At 44.4% G+C, this 22,764-nt stretch overlaps 1 protein-coding gene and 1 non-coding gene across 17 annotated transcripts in view; one reads left to right on the plus strand and one right to left on the minus strand.

Moving 5' to 3' along the window:
* Positions 1-22,764, minus strand: part of ELMOD3 (ELMO domain containing 3) — a 34,728-nt gene that overhangs the window by 8,766 nt on the left and 3,198 nt on the right. For all 16 annotated transcript variants that reach the window (XM_017964204.4, XM_078348999.1, XM_078348994.1 and 13 more), the window contains 7 exons: positions 19,197-19,271; positions 18,194-18,263; positions 11,386-11,454; positions 10,347-10,438; positions 8,946-9,069; positions 8,587-8,709; positions 2,105-2,235 (listed from right to left, as the gene is read on the minus strand). In XM_017964204.4, the coding sequence (XP_017819693.3) occupies positions 2,105-2,235; positions 8,587-8,709; positions 8,946-9,069; positions 10,347-10,438; positions 11,386-11,454; positions 18,194-18,263; positions 19,197-19,271 (684 nt within the window). The remainder of the gene's footprint in view (positions 1-2,104; positions 2,236-8,586; positions 8,710-8,945; positions 9,070-10,346; positions 10,439-11,385; positions 11,455-18,193; positions 18,264-19,196; positions 19,272-22,764) is intronic.
* LOC118147587 (U7 small nuclear RNA) lies at positions 7,128-7,188 on the plus strand. The gene has a single exon (XR_004734031.1). It is a non-coding gene; the product is annotated as a U7 small nuclear RNA (small nuclear RNA).

Genomic DNA, 22,764 nt, shown 5'->3' on the forward strand with positions numbered 1-22,764 from the left:
TCTCTTGACCTCATGATCCACCCGCCACGGCCTTCCAAAGTGCTGGGATTATAGGCGTAAGCCACCGTGCCTGGCCCCTATTGACAGCTTTTAACAATTTAATACACTCCTAAGAACAAAATTTGGAGCATATTTGTTTCTCTCTACCTGATTTATCCAGAATTTGGAAACTATTTGTGAGTATTCTTAACGTAGAACAGTTATTTGCGTAAATGCAGTAAGAATCTGTTTTCATTTATAACACGACATAACTGGAGAAACTGGCTGTTTTGCCAAAAAATGGTTATTCCTTTTTTTTTTTTGAGACAGAGTTTCACTCTTGTTACCCAGGCTGGAGTGCAAAGGCGCGATCTCAGCTCACTGCAACCTCCGCCTCCTGGGTTCAAGCAATTCTCTTGCCTCAGCCTCCTGAATAGCTGGCACTACAGGTACGCACCACCATGCCCAGCTAATTTTTGTATTTTTAGTAGAGATGAGATTTCACCATGTTGACCAGGATGGCCTCGATCTCTTGACCTCGTGATCCACCTGCCTAGGCCTCCCAAAGTGCTGGGATTATAGGTGTGAGCCACCGCGCCCGCCTGGTTATTCCTTAAAGGAAAGAACGGTGTGTTTTCCTTTAAGAAATACAATTTGATTTATGGAACCAATAAAACCTTTGGGAAACTAGCCTCATATTTTTTGTACACAGTCCCTGAACAGAGTTTCTGACTGATGTTAAGTAAAGAATGTCACTTTACGACAGGCCCAGGAGCCCCAGGTTTATCTTGAAACCTCAAGAGAAGAGGAAATACATGTTTCCAGAGTGAATCACAGTTCTTTGGTAAAATAACCAGTTTCTCCAGTTGTGCAGAGAAAGAAAAATTATGTTTCAAAAACTATAGTACACCTGTTGTTAGATCCTAGTCTTGCCTGTTTTTTAATTTTTATAATTTTCTATAATTTGGCTGAATCTTAATTTTTCTTGGTTATAAGTCTTCAAAATAATGTTTTCAATTTATTTTCCTCCTTTTTTTTTTTCCATTTTCCTAATTTGGAGTCACTGAAAACTAAGCTGTGCTTTCTTAAAGCCCTGCAAACTAAAGCCAGACAACTTGAGAAGAAAATAACAGCAACCTATTTACATACCAAAGCCACCTTTATACCTACCTACTGATGTACAGACTTCAGAGTAATGTGCCCTATATTGATTTTCCAGGATTATTCTTTTGTTTGTTGTTGTTTCTCTCCCTCTCTGTATTTTCTCCTTCATAGGATATGAGACTTTACAACCTTCTAAAAATGAACTTTCCTAATAACTCAGGATCTATCCATCTAGGAATAAACCATCCTGGCCATGACAGATCAGATGAAACCTAAGATCAGAGACTCATTTTTTTCTAAAATGTTTTCTTTAAGAGATTTTTAAAAATAAAAGGGGGGAAATGTGAAAGTATCTTAGGCTCCCAAAATCACTAAGCTAAGGGAACTTTCAAGCTAGGAACTGCTTAGGGCACACCTGCCTCCCATTCTATTCAAAGTTACCCCTTTGCTCTCTCAGATAAATGTGTATCTTATTGCCTCCTTTGGAGACACTAATCAGAAATTCAAATGCAACCATTTATCTCTTATCTACCTATGACCTGGAATCCCCCTCCCTGCTTCGAGTCCTCCTACTTTTGCTTCTAGTTGTCCTGCCTTTCTGGACTGAATGAATGTTCATCTTACATATGTTAATTGATGTCTCACATCTCCCTAAAACGTATAAAACCAAGCTGTGCTCTGACTACCCTGGGCACATGTTGTCAGGACCTCCTGAGGCTGTGTCACGGGTGCGCGTTTTCAACCTTGGCAAAATAAACTTTCTAAATTAACTGATACCTCAGATTTTCAGGGGTCACACTACGATTTCTATTCTCCAGATGCGGAAACCATGGCTCTGAGGAGTTGAGGAACTCACTTGAGCTACACAGCTCATGAGCGGTAGAGCTCAGATTTCAATGCAGGTCAGACTGATGGGGAAGCCATTCCAGGTTAGTCTCAGCTGTCCTGGGAGCCCTCTGGGCCACTCAGGTCCTAGCTCCACAGCCCTTTCCTTTCTTCTGGTTTTCCACCAAAGTCTCACCTGTATGTGGTGACGAGACAGGCAGAAAATCTCCTGTGCCATCAGCAAGGTCTTTGAGTCCATCACCAGGTAGAGCAGATGCAGGAGGGCAAGGAAACCTGCGCCTCTCAGGTCTGTGGCTGGATTTGCTCCTGTAACAGAGACCACAAGGAAACAGGGTGTGGCAGCAAGCAGTGCTTCAAGGGCTCAGTGTGGGAAGCTGCCCTGACACTAGCCTCTTCCCAGGCTAGCAGAGAATGAGCAGCACAGGTCCACTTTCTGCCACACTTGTGGGACTCATTCTCATGAGCTAAGCAGGGGCTGTGCACCAAATGGGGACCCCAGCACCCTGGGGCAGCCTCCCCCGTCAATTTTCTTGCTGCTGCCTGACCCTCAATAGTCATTTCTCCACAAAACAACCAGAGTGATCCTTTACAAAAAAGCCTGAATTTATGGTTCTGGAACAAGATGAACAATGCACTTTCTGCCTATTCCTCCCACTAAATACAGCTTTTTTTTTTTGAGATGGAGTTTCTCTCTTGTTACCCAGGCTGGAGTGCAATGACACGATCTCAGCTCACTGCAACCTCCGCCTCCAGGGTTCAGGCAATTCTCCTGCCTCAGCCTCCTGAGTAGCTGGGATTACAGGCACACGCCACCATGCCCAGCTAATTTTTTGTATTTTTTAGTAGAGACGGGGTTTCACCATGTTGACCAGGATGGTCTCCATCTCTTGACCTCGTGATCCACCCACCTTGGCCTCCCAAAGTGCTGGGATTACAGGCGTGAGCCACCGCGGCCGGCTAAATACAGCTTTTAAAAGCTCTGGACATTAACATATAAAACAAACAGAAGACTCTGAAAGGAGGGAAGACAGACTAGCTAGGGATCTTGAGAGCTGAGAAATGACTCTCTAATGAATTCCTGGGTTTCTTTTTACCTAATACATCCCAATTGGTGCTGGAAAAGACAGCAACTCAGAAATGCCAATGGGAGCAGACCAAAAAGCCCCAAGGAAAGCTGCTCTCTCTAGTCAAAGGGTGGGGAAAGGGGCAGTGCAGCAAGACAGAAAGCTTTAGCCAACATCCACCTACTACACCTAAATATCACAGAGAAAGATGTGGCCCCATTCCCACTCTTCTCCAGCAAAGGCTGAGTGGGGACCCTAGACTTCCACCCTGTCCTGGAAGGGGTGCCTTCCATAAGGCATCCCTTAGCTCCACCAGGGTAGCGTCAGAGAAGGCAGAGTCGGGAGCTAGGACTTTATCTTTCCCAATGTTAGGAGCTGCCTTTGCCTCCTCTGCGATGTAGAAACCACATGAGAACAGAAATGAGGCATCCCTGCACCACCAGCCATGTTCACCAGGCTGGTCTCAAACTTGGTATTAGCACAAGCCAAGTGGGATATGTAGACTTCCACCCCACCTGGCAGTAACAAGGTGACATCCCTCCTCACCCTGCTAGCATAGTAACAGAGGAGGCCTGCTAAAGGTAGAAGATTTAAATAAGACCTAGAGTCTCATAACAGATTACCCAAACGGTCTAGGATACAATAAAAAAATCACTTGTTATACCAAGAACTAGGAAAATCTCAATTTGAATGAGAGAAGATGACCAACAAACACCAACACCGAGATAACATAGATGTTGGAATTATTTGACAAGGATTTTAAAGTAGCGGTGGTAGGCAGAATAATCCCCCTGCCCCATGATGACCATGTCCCCAGAAGCTATGACTGCATTATATAACATGGCAAAGGGGATTAAGATTGCAGGTAGAATTAAGGTTGCTGATTAGCAGACAGGGAGATGATCCTGGATTGTCTGGGTGGGCCCAATGTCATCAGAAGGGTCCTTAAAAGTGGAAGAGAAAGGCAAAAGTCCAGAGTTGGAGAAAGAGATGTGAAGAATCGGGCTCAGAGAGATGCTGTTTCTGGCTTTGAAAATAGAGGAATGGAGGTGGCCTCTAGAAGCTGCAAAAGGCAAGGAAATGGGAAATGGATTATCTTCCAGAGTCTCCAAAAAGAGCACCATGACTCTCAATAGTTTTTTTCTTTCTTTCCTTTTTTTTTTTGAGATGGAGTCTTGCATTGTTGCCTGGGCTGCAGTGCAGTTCACAATCTCAGCTCACTGCAACTTCTGCCTCCTGGGTTCATGCGATTCTCTTGCCTCACCCTCCCAAGTAGCTGGGATTACAAGGTGCCGGCCACCACATCAGGCTAATTTTTTTTTTTTTTTTTTTTCAGTAGAGATGAGGTTTTACTCTGTTGGCCGGGCTGGTCCCAAACTCCTCATCTCGTGATTTGCCCACCTTGGCCTCCCAAAGTGTTGGGATTACAGGCGTGAGCCACTGCGCCTGGTCGGATAGTTATTTCTTGATCTTGACCACAAGTTCTCAGTGATACCTGAGTCTGACTTCTGAACTAGAAACTGTAAGATAATAATTTGTGTTATTTTAAGCTACTAGGTTTGTGGTAATTTGTTACAGCAACGATAGAAAATGACTATAGTATCTGTAAGGCCAATAGCCTTGCTAAGAGCTGGATGAACAACACCCACCCCTCTCTATGCCTGATGACAGTTTATCAGGCAGAACACATTACTCAGCATCTGGCTCCTCCATGCGGGCTCCCCTTGCCCACTTCTGCATTCTGCCCCAGGTCTATATTCAGCACTAGACTATGCACTCTCAGCACCAAGCTATGCATTTGAACCTCAGCACTAAACTGTGCACTCTCAGCACTAAGCTATACATCTGAACCTGCAAAAATTGAAGAAATCCCGCCAAGCCTTACCCAATGGCAGCCCACCCCATGCATCCTAGGCCAGCCCCCCTCTAACCCCCATAAAACCCCCTGCCCTGAGAAGTCAAGCACGACTTCTCTGGCCCCCTTTCCTTAGGACCACAGAACCACGCCCGGGAGATAAATAAATTGGCATCTGATTGTTCTTATACTGGCCTCAGTTTCCTCATTTTAAACTCGGCAGTAACCATTACAGTATCTACCATAAAATGCCTTTGGCAAGCAATTATGAACAAACACACTTTGAAAAAGTGAAAAAATAGAAAGTTTCAGTAAAGAAACAGCAGATATGAAGAACCAAATGGAAACCTTAGAACTGAAAAACAGGATAACTAGAACTAAAAACTCTCTGGATGGGCTCAACAGGAGAATGGGGACAAAAGAGGAAAGAATCAGTGAACTTGAATATGAACAATAACAATAGAATTACTCAATGTGAAAAACAGAGTGCTAGAAAAACAAAAACCAAAACGAACAGAGCCTTGGAGATCTATGAGGCTATAACAAAGATTTAAAAAAATGAACAAAGATTGCATTTACATCATTGGAATCCCACAAGAGAGGACAAAGTGTGGAGCTGAAGAAAGTATTCAAAGGAATCATGGCTGAAAATTGACCAAATTTGGCAAAAGGCACAAACCTAGAGACTCAAGAAGCTGAGCTAACCTCAAGCAGGAGAAGCCCAAAGAAATCCATTCAAGGAAATTTAACATCACAGTTAAATTCCTGAAAACTAAAGACAAAGCAAATATCTTTCTTTTAAGACAGAGTCTCACTTTGTCACCCAGGCTGGGGTGTGGTGGTACAATCAGAGCTCACTGCAGCTTTGAATTCTTGGGGTCAAGCAATCCTCCTGCCTCAGCCTCCCAAGTAGCTGGGACTACAGGTATGAGCCACTACACCTGGCTATTAAAAAAATTTTTTCTGGTGTCGGTGGCTCATGCCTGTAATACCAGCCCTTTGGGAGGCCGAGATGGGTGGATCACCTGAGGGCAGGAGTTCAAGACCAGCCTGGCCAACATGGTGACACCCCATCTCTATATAAAAATAAAAAGAAAAAAAATTTTTTTTCTCACCAGGGATGGTGGCTCACACCTGTACTCCCAGCACTTTGGGAGGCTGAGGATCCCTTGACGTCAGGAGTTCGAGACCAGCCTGGTCAACACAGTGAAACTGCATCTCTACTAAAGATACAAAAATTAGTCATGTGTAGTGGTGGGTGCCTGTAATCCCAGCTACTTGGAAGGCTGAGGCAGGAGAATCACTTGACTGGGGAGGTAGAGGTTGCAGCAAGCTGAGATTGTGCCCTTGCCCTCCAGCCTGGGCAATGGAGAGAGGCTCCATCTCAAAAAAACAAACTTTTTTTTTTTTTTTTTTTTTTTAGAGATAGGGTCTCACAATGTTGCCCAGGTTGGTCTTGAACACCTTGTCTCAAGCAATCCTCCTGCCTCAGCTTTCCAAAGTGCTGGGATTACAGGTGTGAGCCACCATGGCTGGCACAGAAAAGATTTTGAAAGCAGAAAGAGAAGATGAACTCCTTACTTACAAGAAAGAGATCATTCAAATGGCAGTTAATTTCTCACTGGAAACTATGCAGGCCAGAAGGAAGTAGCAGCACATTTTTTCTTTCTTTCTTTTTTTTTTTTTTGAGATGGAGTCTCGCTCTGTTGCCCAGGCTGGAGTGCAATGGCATGCTCTCTGCTCACCACAATCTCTGCTCACTGCAATCTCCGCCTCTCGGGTTCAAGCAATTCTCCTGCCTCAGCCTCCCAGGTAGCTAGGATTACAGGTGCATGCCACCACACCCGGCTAATTTTTGTATTTTTGTTTTTAGTAGAGACGGGGTTTCACCATGTTGGCCAGGCTGGTCTTGAATCCCTGACCTTGTGATACACCTGCCTCAGCCTCCCAAAGTGTTGGGATTACAGGCGTGAGCCACTGCACCAGGCTTGGAAGTAGCACATTTTCAAGTACTGAAAAAAAGGACTGTTGACATGGAGTTTTATATCCAGAGGATTCAGGAGGGAAGGGGACATTGAGACATTCTCAGATGAAGGAAAACAAAGACACTTTATAGCCAGTAGACCTATCCTAAGAGAACAACTAAAGGAAGTCCTTGAAATAGAAAAACAAATAAAAGAGGGAACTTTGGAGTATTAGGAAGGAAGAACGAACAATGGAAAAAGAGTAAATACAACAGATCTTTCTTTTTCTTCAGAGTTTCAGAATTATGTTTGTTGCAGTGTCACAGCTCTTTTATAATTTGTCTAGCAGGTTTTCTGGTTCTTCACAAGAACCCCTCCTCAAAAAAATTACATTTGTTAATTGAAACAAAAATCCTAACATTGTCTGGTGCAATTCTCAACATATAGAGAGGATACATTTAAGACAATTACATGATAGATGAGGGAGGGAACAGAGACTTAACCATGCTGCCAAACCAACAGACCACCATTTAATTACAGGCATATAAAGTTTCTTTTTATTTTTTATTTTTTTGAGACAGAGTCTTGCTCTGTCACCCAGGCTGGAGTGCAGTAGTGCGATCTTGGGTTCAACCTCCACCACCCAGGTTCTAGCGATTCTCCTGCCTCAGCCTCCCGAGTAGCTGGGATTACAGGCGCATGCCCACACTCAGCTGATTTTTGTATTTTTAGTAGAGATGGGGTTTCACCATGTTGGCCAGACTGGTCTTGAACTCCTGACCTCAAGTGATCCGCCTGCCTCCGCCTTCCAAAGTGTTGGAATTACAGGTTTGAGCCACCGTGCCTGGCCTTATTAAAGTTTCCTTTCAAAATGAAGATATTTTCCTATTCTATACAAATATAATTTGGTATGGTTTTGAAAAAAAATAGAACAATCCAAAAACCGGTGAAATAATTGTTTCACCCAGAAAATAAAATAATATGATAAACTTTTCATAAATTTTTTTAAAAAGAGGAAAAAACCCAAACAAGCCAGATTCTAAGTCACAGCACTTCAGTGTTTTCGATATCACTTAATGTTTACAACAGCCTAAAAGGGCCACAAAGTGATCTTTTCTCCTGTCACTTTCGTCTCTACCTTAGCCACACTCTCTCTATTTTTCTTTTCTTTTTTGAGACAGAGTCTCACTCTGCTGCTCGGGCTGGAGTGCAGTGGCACAATCTCCGCTCACTGCAATCTCTGCCTCCCAGATTCAAGCAATTCTTCTATCTCAGCCTCCTGAGTAGCTAGGACTACAGGTGCACACCATCACATCCGGCTAATTTTTGTATTTTTAGTAGAGACAAGGTTTCACCATACTGGCCAAGCTCGTCTTGAACTCCTGACTTTGTGATCCACCCACCTTGGCCTCCCAAAGTGCTGGGCAAGGTGTGAGCCACTGCGCCTGACCCCAATTTTTGTATTTCTAGTAGAGATGGGGTTTCACCATGTTGGCCAGGCTGGTCTTGAACTCCAGACCTTAAGAGATGTGCCTTCCTCGGTCTCCCAAAGTGCTGGGATTACAGGCGTGAGCTACGGCACCTGACCTACTCTCACTATTTTTTAAGCAGAACAAGCAAGCGCCCCCTCAGGGATTTTGCATTTGCCGCACCCTCCTCCTGGAATGCTCCCCCGAGATCTTCTCCCTCTTAGCACTGGATGAGGACGGTCTGGCCTCTCACTCCAGTCCTGGAATCAGAGGCATGTAAAAGATGAGCTACTCCTCCCTCTTACCCTGAAAGCCCAGGTCCTCCCAGTGGTCTCCCTGGAGGGCGCAGTCGAACTTGGAGCCAGTCAGCTTCTTATAGATGGTCTGGAGGACTCGGCCATGCACTGGGTCTTGGCTATCCAGGCCACCTGCCCCAAAACACACCCACACTCTGCCAGATTGCCCCTCAGGAGAGGACTGGCTGCTTTTCAGAGAATGTGAGATCTGGACTGAGCTCAAGACACCCCGTTCTCAGCTCCCACTCTCACCCACCAACCATGGGACATTCAAGATTCCTGGTTTAGCCTTAGCAAGAGGGTCAGAAAACAGTGCCTTGCCTGACCATATATGCAGCCACTGCCCTGTGGGCTCACATTGCACTCACACTGAGCAATGGTCAGGACCAAGTCCCTTTCTTCCCGAAGGCCCTGGTGGAGCTTTGGAGGCCCGAAGAGGTAGTGTCGGAGGGCGGCGAGCCCAGTCCTTCGAATAGTTGGCTGGATTCTTTTCTGGAGAAGAAGTTGCAGGCAATGGGTAGAGTGCTAGTTCATCTGCCTTAACCAACTTCCCATCAGGCTCAGACCAGGGGCAGTGCTTGCAGAAAGTAATTCTCCTCTGTGGCTGGTCTTTGGGCCAGGGAAAGAAGGCAAAAGTTGCGAGAGACCTGTTGAGTCTCTAGAGCCAGGCTCTTCCAGCTCCCAGATTTTTTACAAGGTGAAAGAGACATCCCCCAAGCCAGGTATTATCAGCCATTATTTGCATTTAGTCCTCTGGGCTTTTCCAGAACTAGCTATTCCACTGATTCCCACAGACTTATACACCCCCAACTCCCCCAGGCAGTCAGACAAATGCCAGGACGGGTTTCCCAGGAGGTGGGGACTCACTGGAGTTAGATGAATCTGAGAGGTAGCTGGAATCTTTTGGTCACAATCAGCACTTCCTAATGAGGTCATGCTGGCTTCTCATGGCTCAAGGTCACTACTGTAGGCCTTAGAATATTCTGATTTAGGTAGCTTTTGGCTCCCTGTGTTCTATTAAAAAAACCTGGTTTCTATCTTTTTAGTCTGTCTCCCTTAAGCCACGTTTTAGGTTGAAGATCTGAAATCACATTTCTCTAAACATATTACTTGTCACTCAATATGTCCCAGAAAGCTCCCCAGCCTTTTTCCTTTTTTATAGAGACAGGGTCTCACCTCTGTTGCCCAGGTGTGATCATAGCTTATTGCAGCCTTGAACTCCTGGGTTCAAGTGATCCCCTCACCTCAGCCTCCTCTGTAAGTGCTGGTATTACAGGTGTGAGCCACTATGCCCAGCCTCCACCCCACCCCCAGCATTTATTCCCCCAAATATTCCTTCTTTTTCCAACTTATATCGTTCTTAAATTCCTAAATACCTTCTGGTTCCTTGAGGGAATGGAAGACTTTCCTGGCCATGAACTACTCAGCTCCCTGAACAGATTGCCTTTCCTCTGCAAGGAGCTACCTAGTACTTGATTCTAGATGTCCCTATTCCTAGAAGGGAAGAGTAGAGAAACAGCTATACAGGCCCTGAATGACAGGGCCACAGGAGCTCTAAGGGCATAGTCCCACAAAAGCTACCAAGGCCCCACATGAAGCATGGGTCCTAGGCTACCCACGATCCTGGGCACCAAGATCGTAGGGGAGATAGAGCCCTCAGCTGGAGGCTTCCATCTTGCTTGCTCAGTGCCCTATCCTGGTGGGATAGAAGCTTGGCTCCTAGGGAAAAAACAGTTTGCTTGAGACCCCAAACCCCACTACCATCATACCTTCAAGGAGGAAAGGTCCATAGTCTGGAAGTGCTGCAGGGCCTCAGTGAAGGAGATTAGCTGCCCAGGCTGTTCTGAGTTGGCCAGGCTCCCTGTGGCAAAAGGGAAGACATGCTAGGATTTATAGGAGGCATTCTATGGGAAAACATTTACTGAGGGCCTCCAGTTGACACCTCCAAGCCAAGCACTGGCTTCCAGTTGAACATCAGACACCTATAGCTACAATCTTCTTTGAAAAGGCTGGCATTATCTGCAAGCCTGACTTTTTGGATTAGGCTACTCAGTCTTGCTAGGCCAACCTCTGTGATGAGTATGGGACAGATTTGTCCCACAAAGAGATCCCTAAATTTTCTCATCTGTGAGGAGGCAAGTCACTGCCTGGGGTGGGTACCCACATAAGAGCACACAACCAGTTTGTTTAGGGGCCTTTCCTAATTTCCACTCTTCCCTTCTCACACCCTGTATAGGAACCCCCAACCACACACCTCTGTTATAGCCCATAGGGAATTAACTGATCAGTTAGCAACATAGGTGATGGCTGATACTATTCACTAGGCTCCAGGAGCTCAAGAGAGGCTCAGGCTAGGTATAGGTCCTAGTTCTATCCTCCTGTGGCTTCATCTAAACCTCTTAGAAAGAAACAGGAGACAATTCAGCTCCCATCCCCAGGGACTTCCTTGTGCAGTAAACAACCTAAGCAGCCTTACACAGGGGCCCTGTCTCCATCCTCCTGCCCAACCTCACCACTCTTTAGAAGCTGCCCTAACCAAGGTCAACCCTGTCTTCTCTCAGAGTTGGGTGGAAGATGGACAGGGATGGTAGCCCTTTCTCCATGGCCTTCACTCTGGTTTCCTCCAGAGGTACAATGTCATCATCTTAGGATTTGAAAGAGATTGTAACCTATGTTATATAGTTAAAATGAGCACTCTCAGTAATTCTGTCTCCTAGTCCCAGAGTCACAGAAACATTTGCCACACGTATAGATGGTGCCTTTGCTGGCAGAGGGGCTATGGGGAGACAGCACCATTCCTGCAGTTACCTGTCTCCGGCTGGATGGTGTCCACAGCTTCCCATTCTTCTTGGGATCTGACCACCTCTGCACTCACAACTGCAATAGTGAGAAAAGGAGACCCTCTGAGATCTAGGCATGCATGGGCCTCTACTGCAGACCTCAGCCTTGTCTGTGTACCTTGGGCCTTTTTTTTTTTTAAAGAGACGGGGTCTCACTAAGTTGCCCAGGTTGGAGTTCAATGGCTGTTCACAGGCATGAGCTCACCATTGATCAGCACAGGACTTTTGAACTGCTCCATTTCTGACCTGGGCCAATTCACCCTTCCTTAGGCAATCTGGTGGTCCCCCACTCCTGGGAGGTCCCCATATTGATGGCATAGCACCACTCAATTGGCATAGCATACCACAGCCTAGAACTCCTGGACTGAAGCGATCCTCCTGCCTCAGCCTCCTGAGTACCTGGGACTACAGGCAGGCACTACCACATCTGGCTGCCTTGGGTCTTAACGCTCTCTGATCCTCTCCTCATAGGCTTGCCAGAGTGAGCTTTTGAAAAAATGTGACATCACCCACCTGCTCAAAACCCTCCAGGGATTCTCCATAGTCCTCAAGAAAAAAACCCACACTCTACAGCACAGTATCCACTTAACTTCACAATCTACAGATGGTTCCCCTACTCATTAACAGCTCCACTTACAATTGTTTGACTTTTTGATTGATTTATTAGGGTATTACATGCATTTTTCTTTTATTTTTGTTTTTAATTTTTTGTTTTTTTAAAGACTAGTAAGGTGAAGCAGTGGGAGTGGAGAAGAAACAAAGAAATCTGTAACTGGTTGTGATCAATTCATTGTAAACCTCACTCTACTGGGACCAGCCTTAAATGCATTTTCGCTTTTGTTTTTTGTTTATTTTTTAGTTTTGCCTAATAAAGCAGCACTTTTCACTTATATTTTTTACTTCCAATGGGTTCATTGGGATTGAAGTTCATTGTAACTCAAGGAACATTTGTAGATCCTTCTTACCTCTCTAGCTTTGCCCCAGGGCCATCCGGAACTACCTGAACTTCCTCTACACGCTCTGCCCTCTCCCACCTTCGGTGCCTTTTCACAGACTGCTCTCCCTCTCCTGGAATCAACTCCAGGTACTGCCACCTTCCGTTCCAACCCCTCCTGGCGCAGCTCCTTCTCATTCTTCAGTGAGCTCTGACACTATCTTCACCTGGATGCCTTTCTTGACCTCATGGGTCTGGATGAGGAGCCACTGTTCTGTGAGACCCTGGCAACCAGTGCTTATCACAGCGTAGTTATTGTTTCTCCTACTCCACAGTGAGCTAGGTGAGGGCAGGTTTTCCAGAACCTAGTACAGAGCTTGACACATGATAGGTGCTCAACAAATATTTGATGGATGAATGGATGGATGAATGAATGAATGAAAGCACAATACAAGGTAAAGAAAGAAAGAAAAAGCAAGCAAGCAAGCAAGCAAGCACAATACAAGGGAGAGAAAAAAAGCAGAAGGATGGACTTTCTAGAGTCTCCACCCAGTCCTTTTCTCCAAACCAGACCTGTCGTTCTCTGTCTCAAACTGCTAGTGGCATCTTCTGTCGCTGACTTTTCCAGATTGCTACAGAGAACATCAACAATGTGAAGGATGGAGAGACTCTAGTTTAATATCAAAAATATGATCTCTCCAGCCTCCGTAGTAAAGAAGGTTAGGACAGCTCTTCTCTGCCTCACAATCTTGGCTGAGAACATCATATGACGATAAACTGTTGGGAGACTATACCTGCAGATTAAATGAAATGCTACCAGACACTAATGGGTAATGAGGAAGAGAAAGCGGCTGGGAAGCAGTAGAGTTGCTGAAAGCACGCTTGAGAGTCAAACTACATGTGAATGCTTTATCTCTACCACTTACTAGCTGTATGCCATCTGTAACCCCTCATGGGGCTGTTGTGAGGATGAGGTAATTCTTCAATTTCCTAGGAGGGCACACGGCCCACAGGTAAGCTATTATTATCAACACAGTTGTGGGCTCAGGTCCAGCAGGGCAATGGACAGTGGCAGCAGGTGAGATGGGTCTCCAGGGTCCTAAATGTCTGGACCTCTAGGAAATTCCATCTCACCAGCTCCAGTCTGGAGTAGCAGACACTAAGCCTTGGAGTTTCTAACAACTTTAACAGAATATTGAACCTTAGATGGTCAAATAAAACTCGCTTTCAGCATAGGAGCTGAAAAGGAGGGACAAAGTGGCTGAACAAAAAGGGAAGAGTAGGCTGGGCATGGTGGCTCATGGTGCTCATCCCAGCACTGTGAGATGCTGAGGTGGACAGATCAGGAGTTCAAGACCAGCCTGGCCAATGTGGTAAAACCCTGTCTCTACTAAAAATACAAAAAAAAATTAGCTGCGTATGGTGGCAGGCACCTGTAATCCAAGCTACTTGGGAGGCTGAGGCAGGAGAGTCACTAGAACCCAGGAGGCAGAGGTTGCAGTGAGCTGAAATTGTACCACTGCACTCCAGCCTGGGGGACAAGAGTGTGATTTGGTCTCAAAAAAAAAAAAAAAAAAAGAGCAGGCAGCGGGGTTGGGGGGGTGAGAACAGCAGAAAGCAATGCTTATTATGAAGCTGAACAGGATCCTTCACCTTCTCACCTTCATGCAGTTTTACTGATTTATTGATTCTTCACCTGTCAGAGCCTTATCTACCAGTAATTTAATTAATCCCTCCCCAACCTTACACAAGCTCGCCTACAAACAGCTTGATAAAGTCTGTGAGCCAAGAGCAGAAACCACAGCAGCAAGTGGGTGGGAATATGCTGTCCAAACAGGTTAGTCAACAAGGTTTTCACCTGCAATAGCAAGCTGGTGCTTAAAAACTCAAGACAAATGTCGAAACCATGTTAGAGCTTCTCCTTTTCTCTTGGCACCAGGCAGATGCCTCCTACCTGTGACATAAACACTGTTTTCCCCTGACCAACAGAAGAACATGGGGCAAAGGACAAATATTTAGGATAATTAATGCAGCTCACATTAATTCAGCTCTTTATCTTTTTTTCTTTTTATAATTGCCTCTTTATTTCAGCTCTCTTCTACTTTCTCATTTAGTCAAAGCACTACAAATTGAGTCAGCTTATTAAGTAATTCTTTTCAACACTGACTTTTATTTATTTATTTGGTTTTTTTTTTTTTGAGAAGGAGTCTCCCACTGTTGCCCAGTTTGGAGTGTAGTGACACCATCTCAGTTCACTAAAACCTCCACTTTGTGGGTTCAGCAATTCTCCTGCCTCAGCTTCCTGAGTAGCTTGGATTATAGGTAGGTGCTACCACACCTGGATAATTTTTTTTTTTGCGGCGGGAGTCATCTTTGACTAAATTTCTTAATTTTTAGTAGAGACAGGGTTTCACCATGTTTGTCAGGCTGGTCTTGAACTTCTGACCTGGTGATCCGTCCACCTCGGCATCCCAAAGTGCTGGGATTACAGGCGTGAGCCACCGCGCCCAGCCTACATTTATTTTTTACTTTATATTTTTTAGTTATCCAGGGCTATAGGCACATGTCACCATGCATATAATCCCAGCATTCTGAGAGGCCAAGATGAGAGGATCATTTGAGCCAAGAGTTTGAGACCAGCCTGGGCAACATAATGAAACTGTCTCTACATAAAATTATCTTTTTTATCTTTTTTCTTTCTTTTTGAGTGTCTTGCATTGGAATCCACATAAAATTTTAAAAAATTAGCTATGCATGGTAGTGCACATGGTAGTCCCAGCTGCTCAGGAGGCTCCAGTGAGAGGATTTCTGGGGCCCTGGAGTTTAAGGCTGGAGTGAACTATAATCACATCACTTCAGCCTGGACAACAAAGCGAGACCCTGTCTCTAAAATACATATATATATGCATTTAAAGTAAACTTATTAATGTAGTAGTGCTGGGTTTCTCACCATATAGTAAAGACAAAGTTCCATTAAAAGAAACTTTATGGATGTCCAAATGATGTTCATATTTAGAATATTTTTTAGCTATGCATAGAAGCTCACACTTACATTCCCAGATAATCGGGAGACTAAGGTGAGGATCAGCCTGAGCAGCACAGCAAGAACCTATCTCTTAAACAAAACAAAACAAAACAAAACAGGCTGGGTGTGGTGGCTCACGCCTGTAATCCAAGCACTTTGGAGGCCAAGGCGGGCGGATCGCCTGAGGTCAGGAGTTCAAGACCAGCCTGACCAACATGGTGAAACCCCATATTTAAGAAAAAAAAATTTTTTTTTTAATTTTAAAAAGTAAAAAGAGAGAGAAAAAGAAAAAGAACAAAACAAAACAAAACAAAAGAAAACAAAAAAAATAGGCCTGGTGGTACACAGCTACTCAGAAGGCTGAGGTAGGAAGACTGCTTAAACCCATAAATTCTATGATTGCACCACTGCACTTCAGCCTGGGGGACAGAGCAAGACCCTGTCTCAAAAAAAAAAAAAAAAAAAAAAAAAAGAGTATTATCTGGGCTCAGTGGCTCACACCTGTAATCTCAGCACATTGGGAGGCTGAGGTGGGCAGATCACAAGGTTAGGAGCTTGAGATCATCTCGCCGATATAATGAAAACTTGTCTCTACTGAAATGCAAAAAATTAGCCAGGTGTGGTAGTGCATGCCTATAGTCTTAGCTACTTAGGAGGCTGAGGAAGGGAAATTGCTTGAATCCAGGCATCAGAGGTTGCAGTCAGCCAAGATCACGCCACTGCACTCCAGCTTGGTGACAGAGCAAGACTCCATCTAAAAAAAAAAGAGTATTTTTTTAAAAGTTCATTATTTCTAGTTGCTCACACATGTAATCCCAGCACTTTGGGAGGCCAAGATAGGTGGCTCACTTGAGGCCAGGACTTTGAGACCAGCCTGGCCAACATGGTGTAACCCTGTCTCTGCTAAAAATATAAAACTTAGCTAGGTATGGTGATACATACCTGTAATCCCAGCTACTTGGGAGCCTGAGGCAGAAGAATCACTTGAACCCAGGAGGTGGAGGTTGCAGTGAGCTGAGATCATGCCACTGAACTCCATCCTGGGTGACAGAGTGAGACTCTGTCTCAAAAACAAAGCCACCACTCCTGGTTAATTTTTGTATTTTTTTTTAGTAGACAAAATTTCACCATGTTGGCCAATTGAACTCTTGACCTCAACTGATCTGCCTGCTTCGGCCTCCCAAAGTTTTGTTTTTTTTTTCTTGGGATGGAGTCTCACTCTGTTGCTCAGGCTGGAGTGCAGTGGCATGATCTCAGCTCACTGCAACCTCCAACTCCTGAGTTCAAGCGATTCTCCTGCCTCAGCCTCCAGAGTAGCTATGACTACAGGTGCCCATCACCATGGGCATCACCATGCCTAGCTAATTTTTGTATTTTTTTAGTAGAGATGAGGTTTCAACATGTTGGCCAGACTGCTCTCAAACTCCTGACCTCAAGTGATCTGCCTGCCTCAGCCTCCCAAAGTGCTGGAATTACAGGTGTGAGCCACTACACCCAGCTCACAGATTACATTTTCAGTGTGTAGCTACTTAAGCATGGTTGTGGAGTGGGGGAGCAGGCAGTGTGTGGGATTTAAACATAACAATATATAACAATGAGCACTCACTATGATTTATATTTTGTATAAGTAGTTTATCTACATTACCTCATTTAGTCCTCACAGAATTTCCATCATATGGGTTCTGATATAATCCCTGCTTTATAGATGAGGAAAGCGAGGGTTAGAAAAGTAACTTGCTCAAAGTCAAGTAGTTGGTGGGTAACAGAGCTAGTATTTGAACTAGAGATATCTGACTCCAGAAGTGTGCTTCTGAATTGGTGAGTATACCATTTTTTTTTTTTTTTTTTTTTTTTTTTTAATGAGACAGTCTTACTCCATTACCCAGGTTGGAATGCAGTGGCACAATCTCAGCTCACTACAGCCTCCACTTCTGGGTTCATGTGATTCTTGTGCCTCAGCTCCAGAGTAGCTGGAATTACAGGTGCACACCACTACACCTAGCTAATTTTTTTTTTATTTTTAGTAGAGATGGGTGATATAGTTTGGCTCTGTGTCCCCACTCAAATCTCATCTTGTAACTCCTATAATTCCCATATGTTGTGGGAGGGACCTGATAGAACATAATTGAATCATGGGGTCTTGTCTTTCCTGTGCTGTTCTTATGATAGTAAATAAGTCTCATGAAATCTGACGGTTTTAAAAATAGGCATTTCCCTGCACAAGTTCTCTCTTTGCCTGTTGCCATCCATGTAATATGTGACTTGCTCTTCCTTGCCTCTTGCAATATAGTTGTGAGGCCTCCCCAGGCATCTGGAACTGTAAGTTCATTAAACCTCTTTTTTCCCAGTCCCAGGTATGTCCTTATCAACAGCATGAATATGCACTAATATAATGGGGTTTCACCATGTTGGCCAGGCTGGAGTGTACCTTTCTCTGTAATCATGTGGCAAGTGGAGTGAGCTTTAAATATAGTATGGGGAAGCTCCTTGTAAAGCAGATAAAGTAGGACATTCAAAGTTTTTTCCCATTTGGGGTCTCATTTTCACAACATCCCTTTGAGGATAAGGGAAATACTAATATTAGAGATCATGTGGCTTGCCCAGAGGCACACAGTAAACCACTAGCAGCGGAAGATCAGAACTCGGGTCTTTTGATTCCTAATTCAGTGTTGTTTCTAATTTTCCCCCAAGGAATGATAAATCTACAAAATTCTGAAAGACAAGGAGTGAGAGAAATTCAAATGATTAACAGTAGATCCATCGGAAGGTCTGACTTGGGTCCCATCCAGACTCCAAGGGCCCTGAAGGGAATCTTACCAGGTGGCTTCCATCCATTAGCTTCTGTGGTCAGAGCCTGAAGAATGCCATGGTTCTTCAACTCTGAGATCTGTAGGGGTAGCTGACCTTTAGCGTGAGGATGGAATCCACATACCCCCCATATACACAAACACTTCCCATCCACTACTGAAGGCCAATCCACTTACCCACATATACACAAACAGCTCCCACCCATGTACTGAATGTCCTTGACACTGGAGGTCAAAAGGATCTATGGTCCCCTGATGGGTTGACTGAAGTCAATTTTTTTACTTTTTATTTATTTATTTTTTGAGATGCTCTGAAAACTTTTAATTTTTTAACTTTTTAATTATTTATAGTTTGAGACTCTCTGAAAACAGAGAGTCTTGCTCTACTGCCCAGGCTGGAGTGCAGTGGCCCAATCTTGGCTCACTGCAACCTCCACCTCCTGACTCAAGTGATCTCCCACCTCAGCCTCCTGAGTAGCTGAGACTACAGGTGTGCACCACCACACCCAGCTATTTTCGTATTTTTAGTAAAGACAGGGTTTCACTATGTTGGCCAGGCTGGTCTTGAACTCCTGACCTCAAGTGATCCCGATGCCTAAGCCTCCCAAGTGCTGAGATTACAGGCATGAGCCAACACACCTAGCCTTGAAGTCAATTTTAAATTGAGGTATCTGGAAAACTTCAGCTACAATATTGAAGTTGGGTGATGTTGGGGACAAGTGTATGTCCACCTTGAATGTAAACAAACAAAAATTCATACACTCATTTCAGACTATGATGTGTCTTTGGTATTCCCTCTGTGTTTTATAGCCTGCTTCATTACAGCAATTGTCTTACTAAACAGAAGTTGTTTTGCATGTTTGTATCCCATATACCCTCCCCTCAAGTGTGAGCTCCTGAAAGCTAAGGTCTAAGCCGCCCTTGTGTCTCAGTGCCTAGCATAGTTCTGGCACCACACAGTAGCACACAACAAAAGCCCTGGTAGAAGGTACGAAGGTGTGGGTGATACTTACAGGGATTCCTCTGAAAGCCAGAACACTCTTGTCCTTGTTATATGATGCAGAATACTCAGTAGACACTTGTTCACCCTGTAAAACAATTAAGGGTCAATCTCCCAGGCACATATTAATTCCCCAAAAATAATAGTTTAAATGTTGCACCTTTTTTAAGTTCAGGGAAGCATATGTAGGTTTGTTACATAGGTAAACTTGTGTCACAGGGGTCTGTTATACAGGTTATTTCATCAGCTAGGTATTAGGCCTACTACCCATTAGTTATTTTTCCTGATCTTCTCTCTCTTCCCACCCTCCACCCTCCAACAGGCCCCACTGTGTGTTGTTTCCTTCTATGTGTCCAGGTGTTCTCATCATTTAGCTTCCACTTATAAATGAGGACATGTGGTATTTGGACTTCCGTTCTGTCTTTGTTTGCTAAAGATAAAGGCCTTCACTTCCATCCATGTCCCTGTAAAGGTAAATGTTGCACCTTTTCTCAGTACCACAAAAAAAAAGGATGAATTCCAGAGATGTCAACTATAATGAATACTGTAAAGGAAAACTTCTGTTTAATCAGGTCCTAAGAAAAACTGCAAAAAAGCTTAGTTAATGTTATCTCAAAAATTTTATACCGATTTCCTGGCTCTTTAAAGGTCTAAGCGTTCTGAATAAGTGAAGTTTAGTGAAGCAGTTTACTATGGCCTTTCTGTACAGCCAAACCTATCCCCTGACAGAGATTAAAAACAAAACCAAAAAAATGACCAAAATACTCGACCAATGGTTTGTAACTCATTTCACAGATACAGAGCTAATTTTCCAATGTGTTTAAAATCCCAAAAATCACCAGGTCAGGTGGTTCACAGCTAAAATCCCAGCACTTTGGGAAGCTGAGGCAGGAGGATTGCTTGAGCCCAGGAGTTCCAAGATCAGCCTGGGCAACATGGGAAGACCCTGCCTCTACTGTTAAAAAATAAAAAATCATTAAGAAAAAAAAGAAAAACCAGCTGAGCACAGTGGCTCACACCTGTAATCCCAGCATTTTGGAAGACCAAGGCAGGCAGATGTCTGAAGTTTGAAACCAGCCTGGCCAACGTGGTGAAACCCCATCTGTACTAAAAAATATAAAAATTAGCTGGGTGTAGTGGCGCATGCCTATAATTCCAGCTTCTCGGGTGGCTGAGGCACGAGAATCACTTCAACTTGGAAGGTGGAAATTGCAGTGAGTCAAGACTACGCCCACTGCACTCCAGCCTGGGCAACAGAGTGAGACTGTTTAAAAAAAAAACAAAAAAAAAAACCCAACCCACTGGAGACATTAGACAAAGGATATAGATGGTTTACACAAAACAAAATCCAAATGGTATTTTTGTTTGTTCCTTTGTTTTTTTTCAGACAGAGTCTTGCTCTGTTGCCCAGCCTGGGGTGTAGTGGCAAGATCATGGCTCACTCACCTACTTGGCTCAAGCGATCCTCCCATCTCAGCCTTCCAAGTAGCTGGAACCACAGGTGCACACCACCATGCCCATGTAGCCATGGGGTCTACATATGGCTGCCCAGGCTGGTCTCAAATTCCTGGGTTCAAGCAATCCTCCTACCTTGGCCTCCTAAAGTGCTGGGATTTCAGAAACGAGCCATCATGAACAATCACAAATTGTTTTTTTTTTTCTTTTTGAGACAGTCTTGCTGTTGCCAGGCACCAGGCTGGAGTGCAGTGGCACAATCTCGGCTCACTGCAACCTCCACCTCCCAGGTTCAAGCAATTCTCCTGCCTCAGCCTCCCGAGTAGCTGGGACTACAGGAATTCACCACCACGCCCAGCTAATTTTTGTATTTCAGTAGAGACAAGGTTTCACCATGTTGGCCAGGATGGTCTCGATCTCCTGACCTTGTGATCCTCCCGCCTCGGCCTCCCAAAGTGCTGGGATTACAGGCGTGAGTCACCGCGCCTGGCCCACATATTGGTTTTAAACATATGAACAAATGCTCAACCTCACTCGTTAAAAAAAAAATAAAGTCGGCCTGGCATGGTGGCTCATGCCTATAATCCCAGCACTTTGGGAGGCTGAGGTGGGAGGATCACCTGAGGTCAGGAGTTCAAGAACACCTGGCCAATACGGTGAAACCCCACCTCTACTAATTAGCCATGTGTGGTGGTGCATGCCTGTAATCCCAGCTACTTGGGAGGCTGAGGCAGGAGAACTGCTTGAGTCTGGGAGGCAGTGGTTTAAACCGAGACTATTCCACTGTACTCCAGCCTGGGCAACAGAGCAAGACTCTGTATCAAAAAAAAAAAAAAAAAGGTTGATAACATGTACATTGGCTAACACACTGCTGAGTAAGCTTACCACCTCTACAGCTTGACAGTACCTAATCAAGTATGTTTTGCATATGTGAGGCCTGATATTGCATTCTAGTAATTTATCTAACAGATATATTCATCCATGTGGAATATGACATGTTTACATTTATAGTGTGATTCATTGTCACACTGTTTATAATAGCAAAAGGCTAGATAAACCTAAATGTTCACTAATAGGCTGATTACATAAATAAAAGCACATTCACTCAGTGAGATACTATATAGTCATAAAGACAAATGAGAAAGTGCTTTACAGGCAATATGGGACAATCTTTATGATGTATGAAGTGAAAAAGCAAAGGACAGAGTCTATACACTATTTTACCATTTTTTTTTTTTAAAGTAAATAAGCACATTTGCTTGTCTCTGCAGAGACCATTTTCAGAGTTATACCCAAGGAAGCAGTAGCTTTGTCTCCAGCAGAAAAACTGGGGGACAAGGATGGAAGGCAGTTTCTTCCCAATACATATATCCTTCTGCACTTTTTGGATTTTGAACCATGTGAATGTATTATGTCAAGGCCCTGGAATCCCAGATCATCTGTTACTCTAATCCTTCTGCTTTTTCCCCACCTCCAACTAATGCTCGTTAAAAACAGCTTTCATTTCTTCACGTTCCAGATGCAAGAATGGAGGCCAAACACCCCACAGCGGCCCAAACTTCCTGGTAATGGACCTCAAGATGCCAAGCATTATTTCCCACTGTAATCCAATGAACACACCTGCTGCAGTTCCTCTCCTTACTTCCATCCCCCGATTCATGTAGTTTTCCTCCAGAATACACCTCCACCTTTGTCTCTGATCAAGATCAGTTCCACCTACTCAAGACAACCTACCTTATTAGCTGGGGCTACAATGCTGTCTCATACCTCTAAGTCCAACAGCCCTTATATGCAGAACAAGTTCCTCTGCAAAAGGCCTGTATAAGGACTTTCTCTCATATTTCTTTTTTCTTTTTTTTCTTTTGAGATGAAGTCTCACGCTGTCACCCAGGCTGGAGTGCAGTGGTGTAATCTCAGCTCATTGCAACCTCCACCTCCTGGGTTCAAGCAATTCATCTGCCTTAGCTTCTGGAGTAGCTGAGATTACAGGTGCCTGCCACCACACCCAACTAATTTTGTATTTTTAGTAAAGACAAGGTTTCATCATGTTTGCTAGGCTGGTCTTGAACTCCCAACCTCAGGTGATCTGCCCACCTCAGCCTCCCAAAGTGCTGGGATTACAGGCA

This window comes from Callithrix jacchus, chromosome 14, assembly GCF_049354715.1.
Source record: "Callithrix jacchus isolate 240 chromosome 14, calJac240_pri, whole genome shotgun sequence".
NCBI classification, from domain to species: domain Eukaryota; kingdom Metazoa; phylum Chordata; class Mammalia; order Primates; family Cebidae; genus Callithrix; species Callithrix jacchus.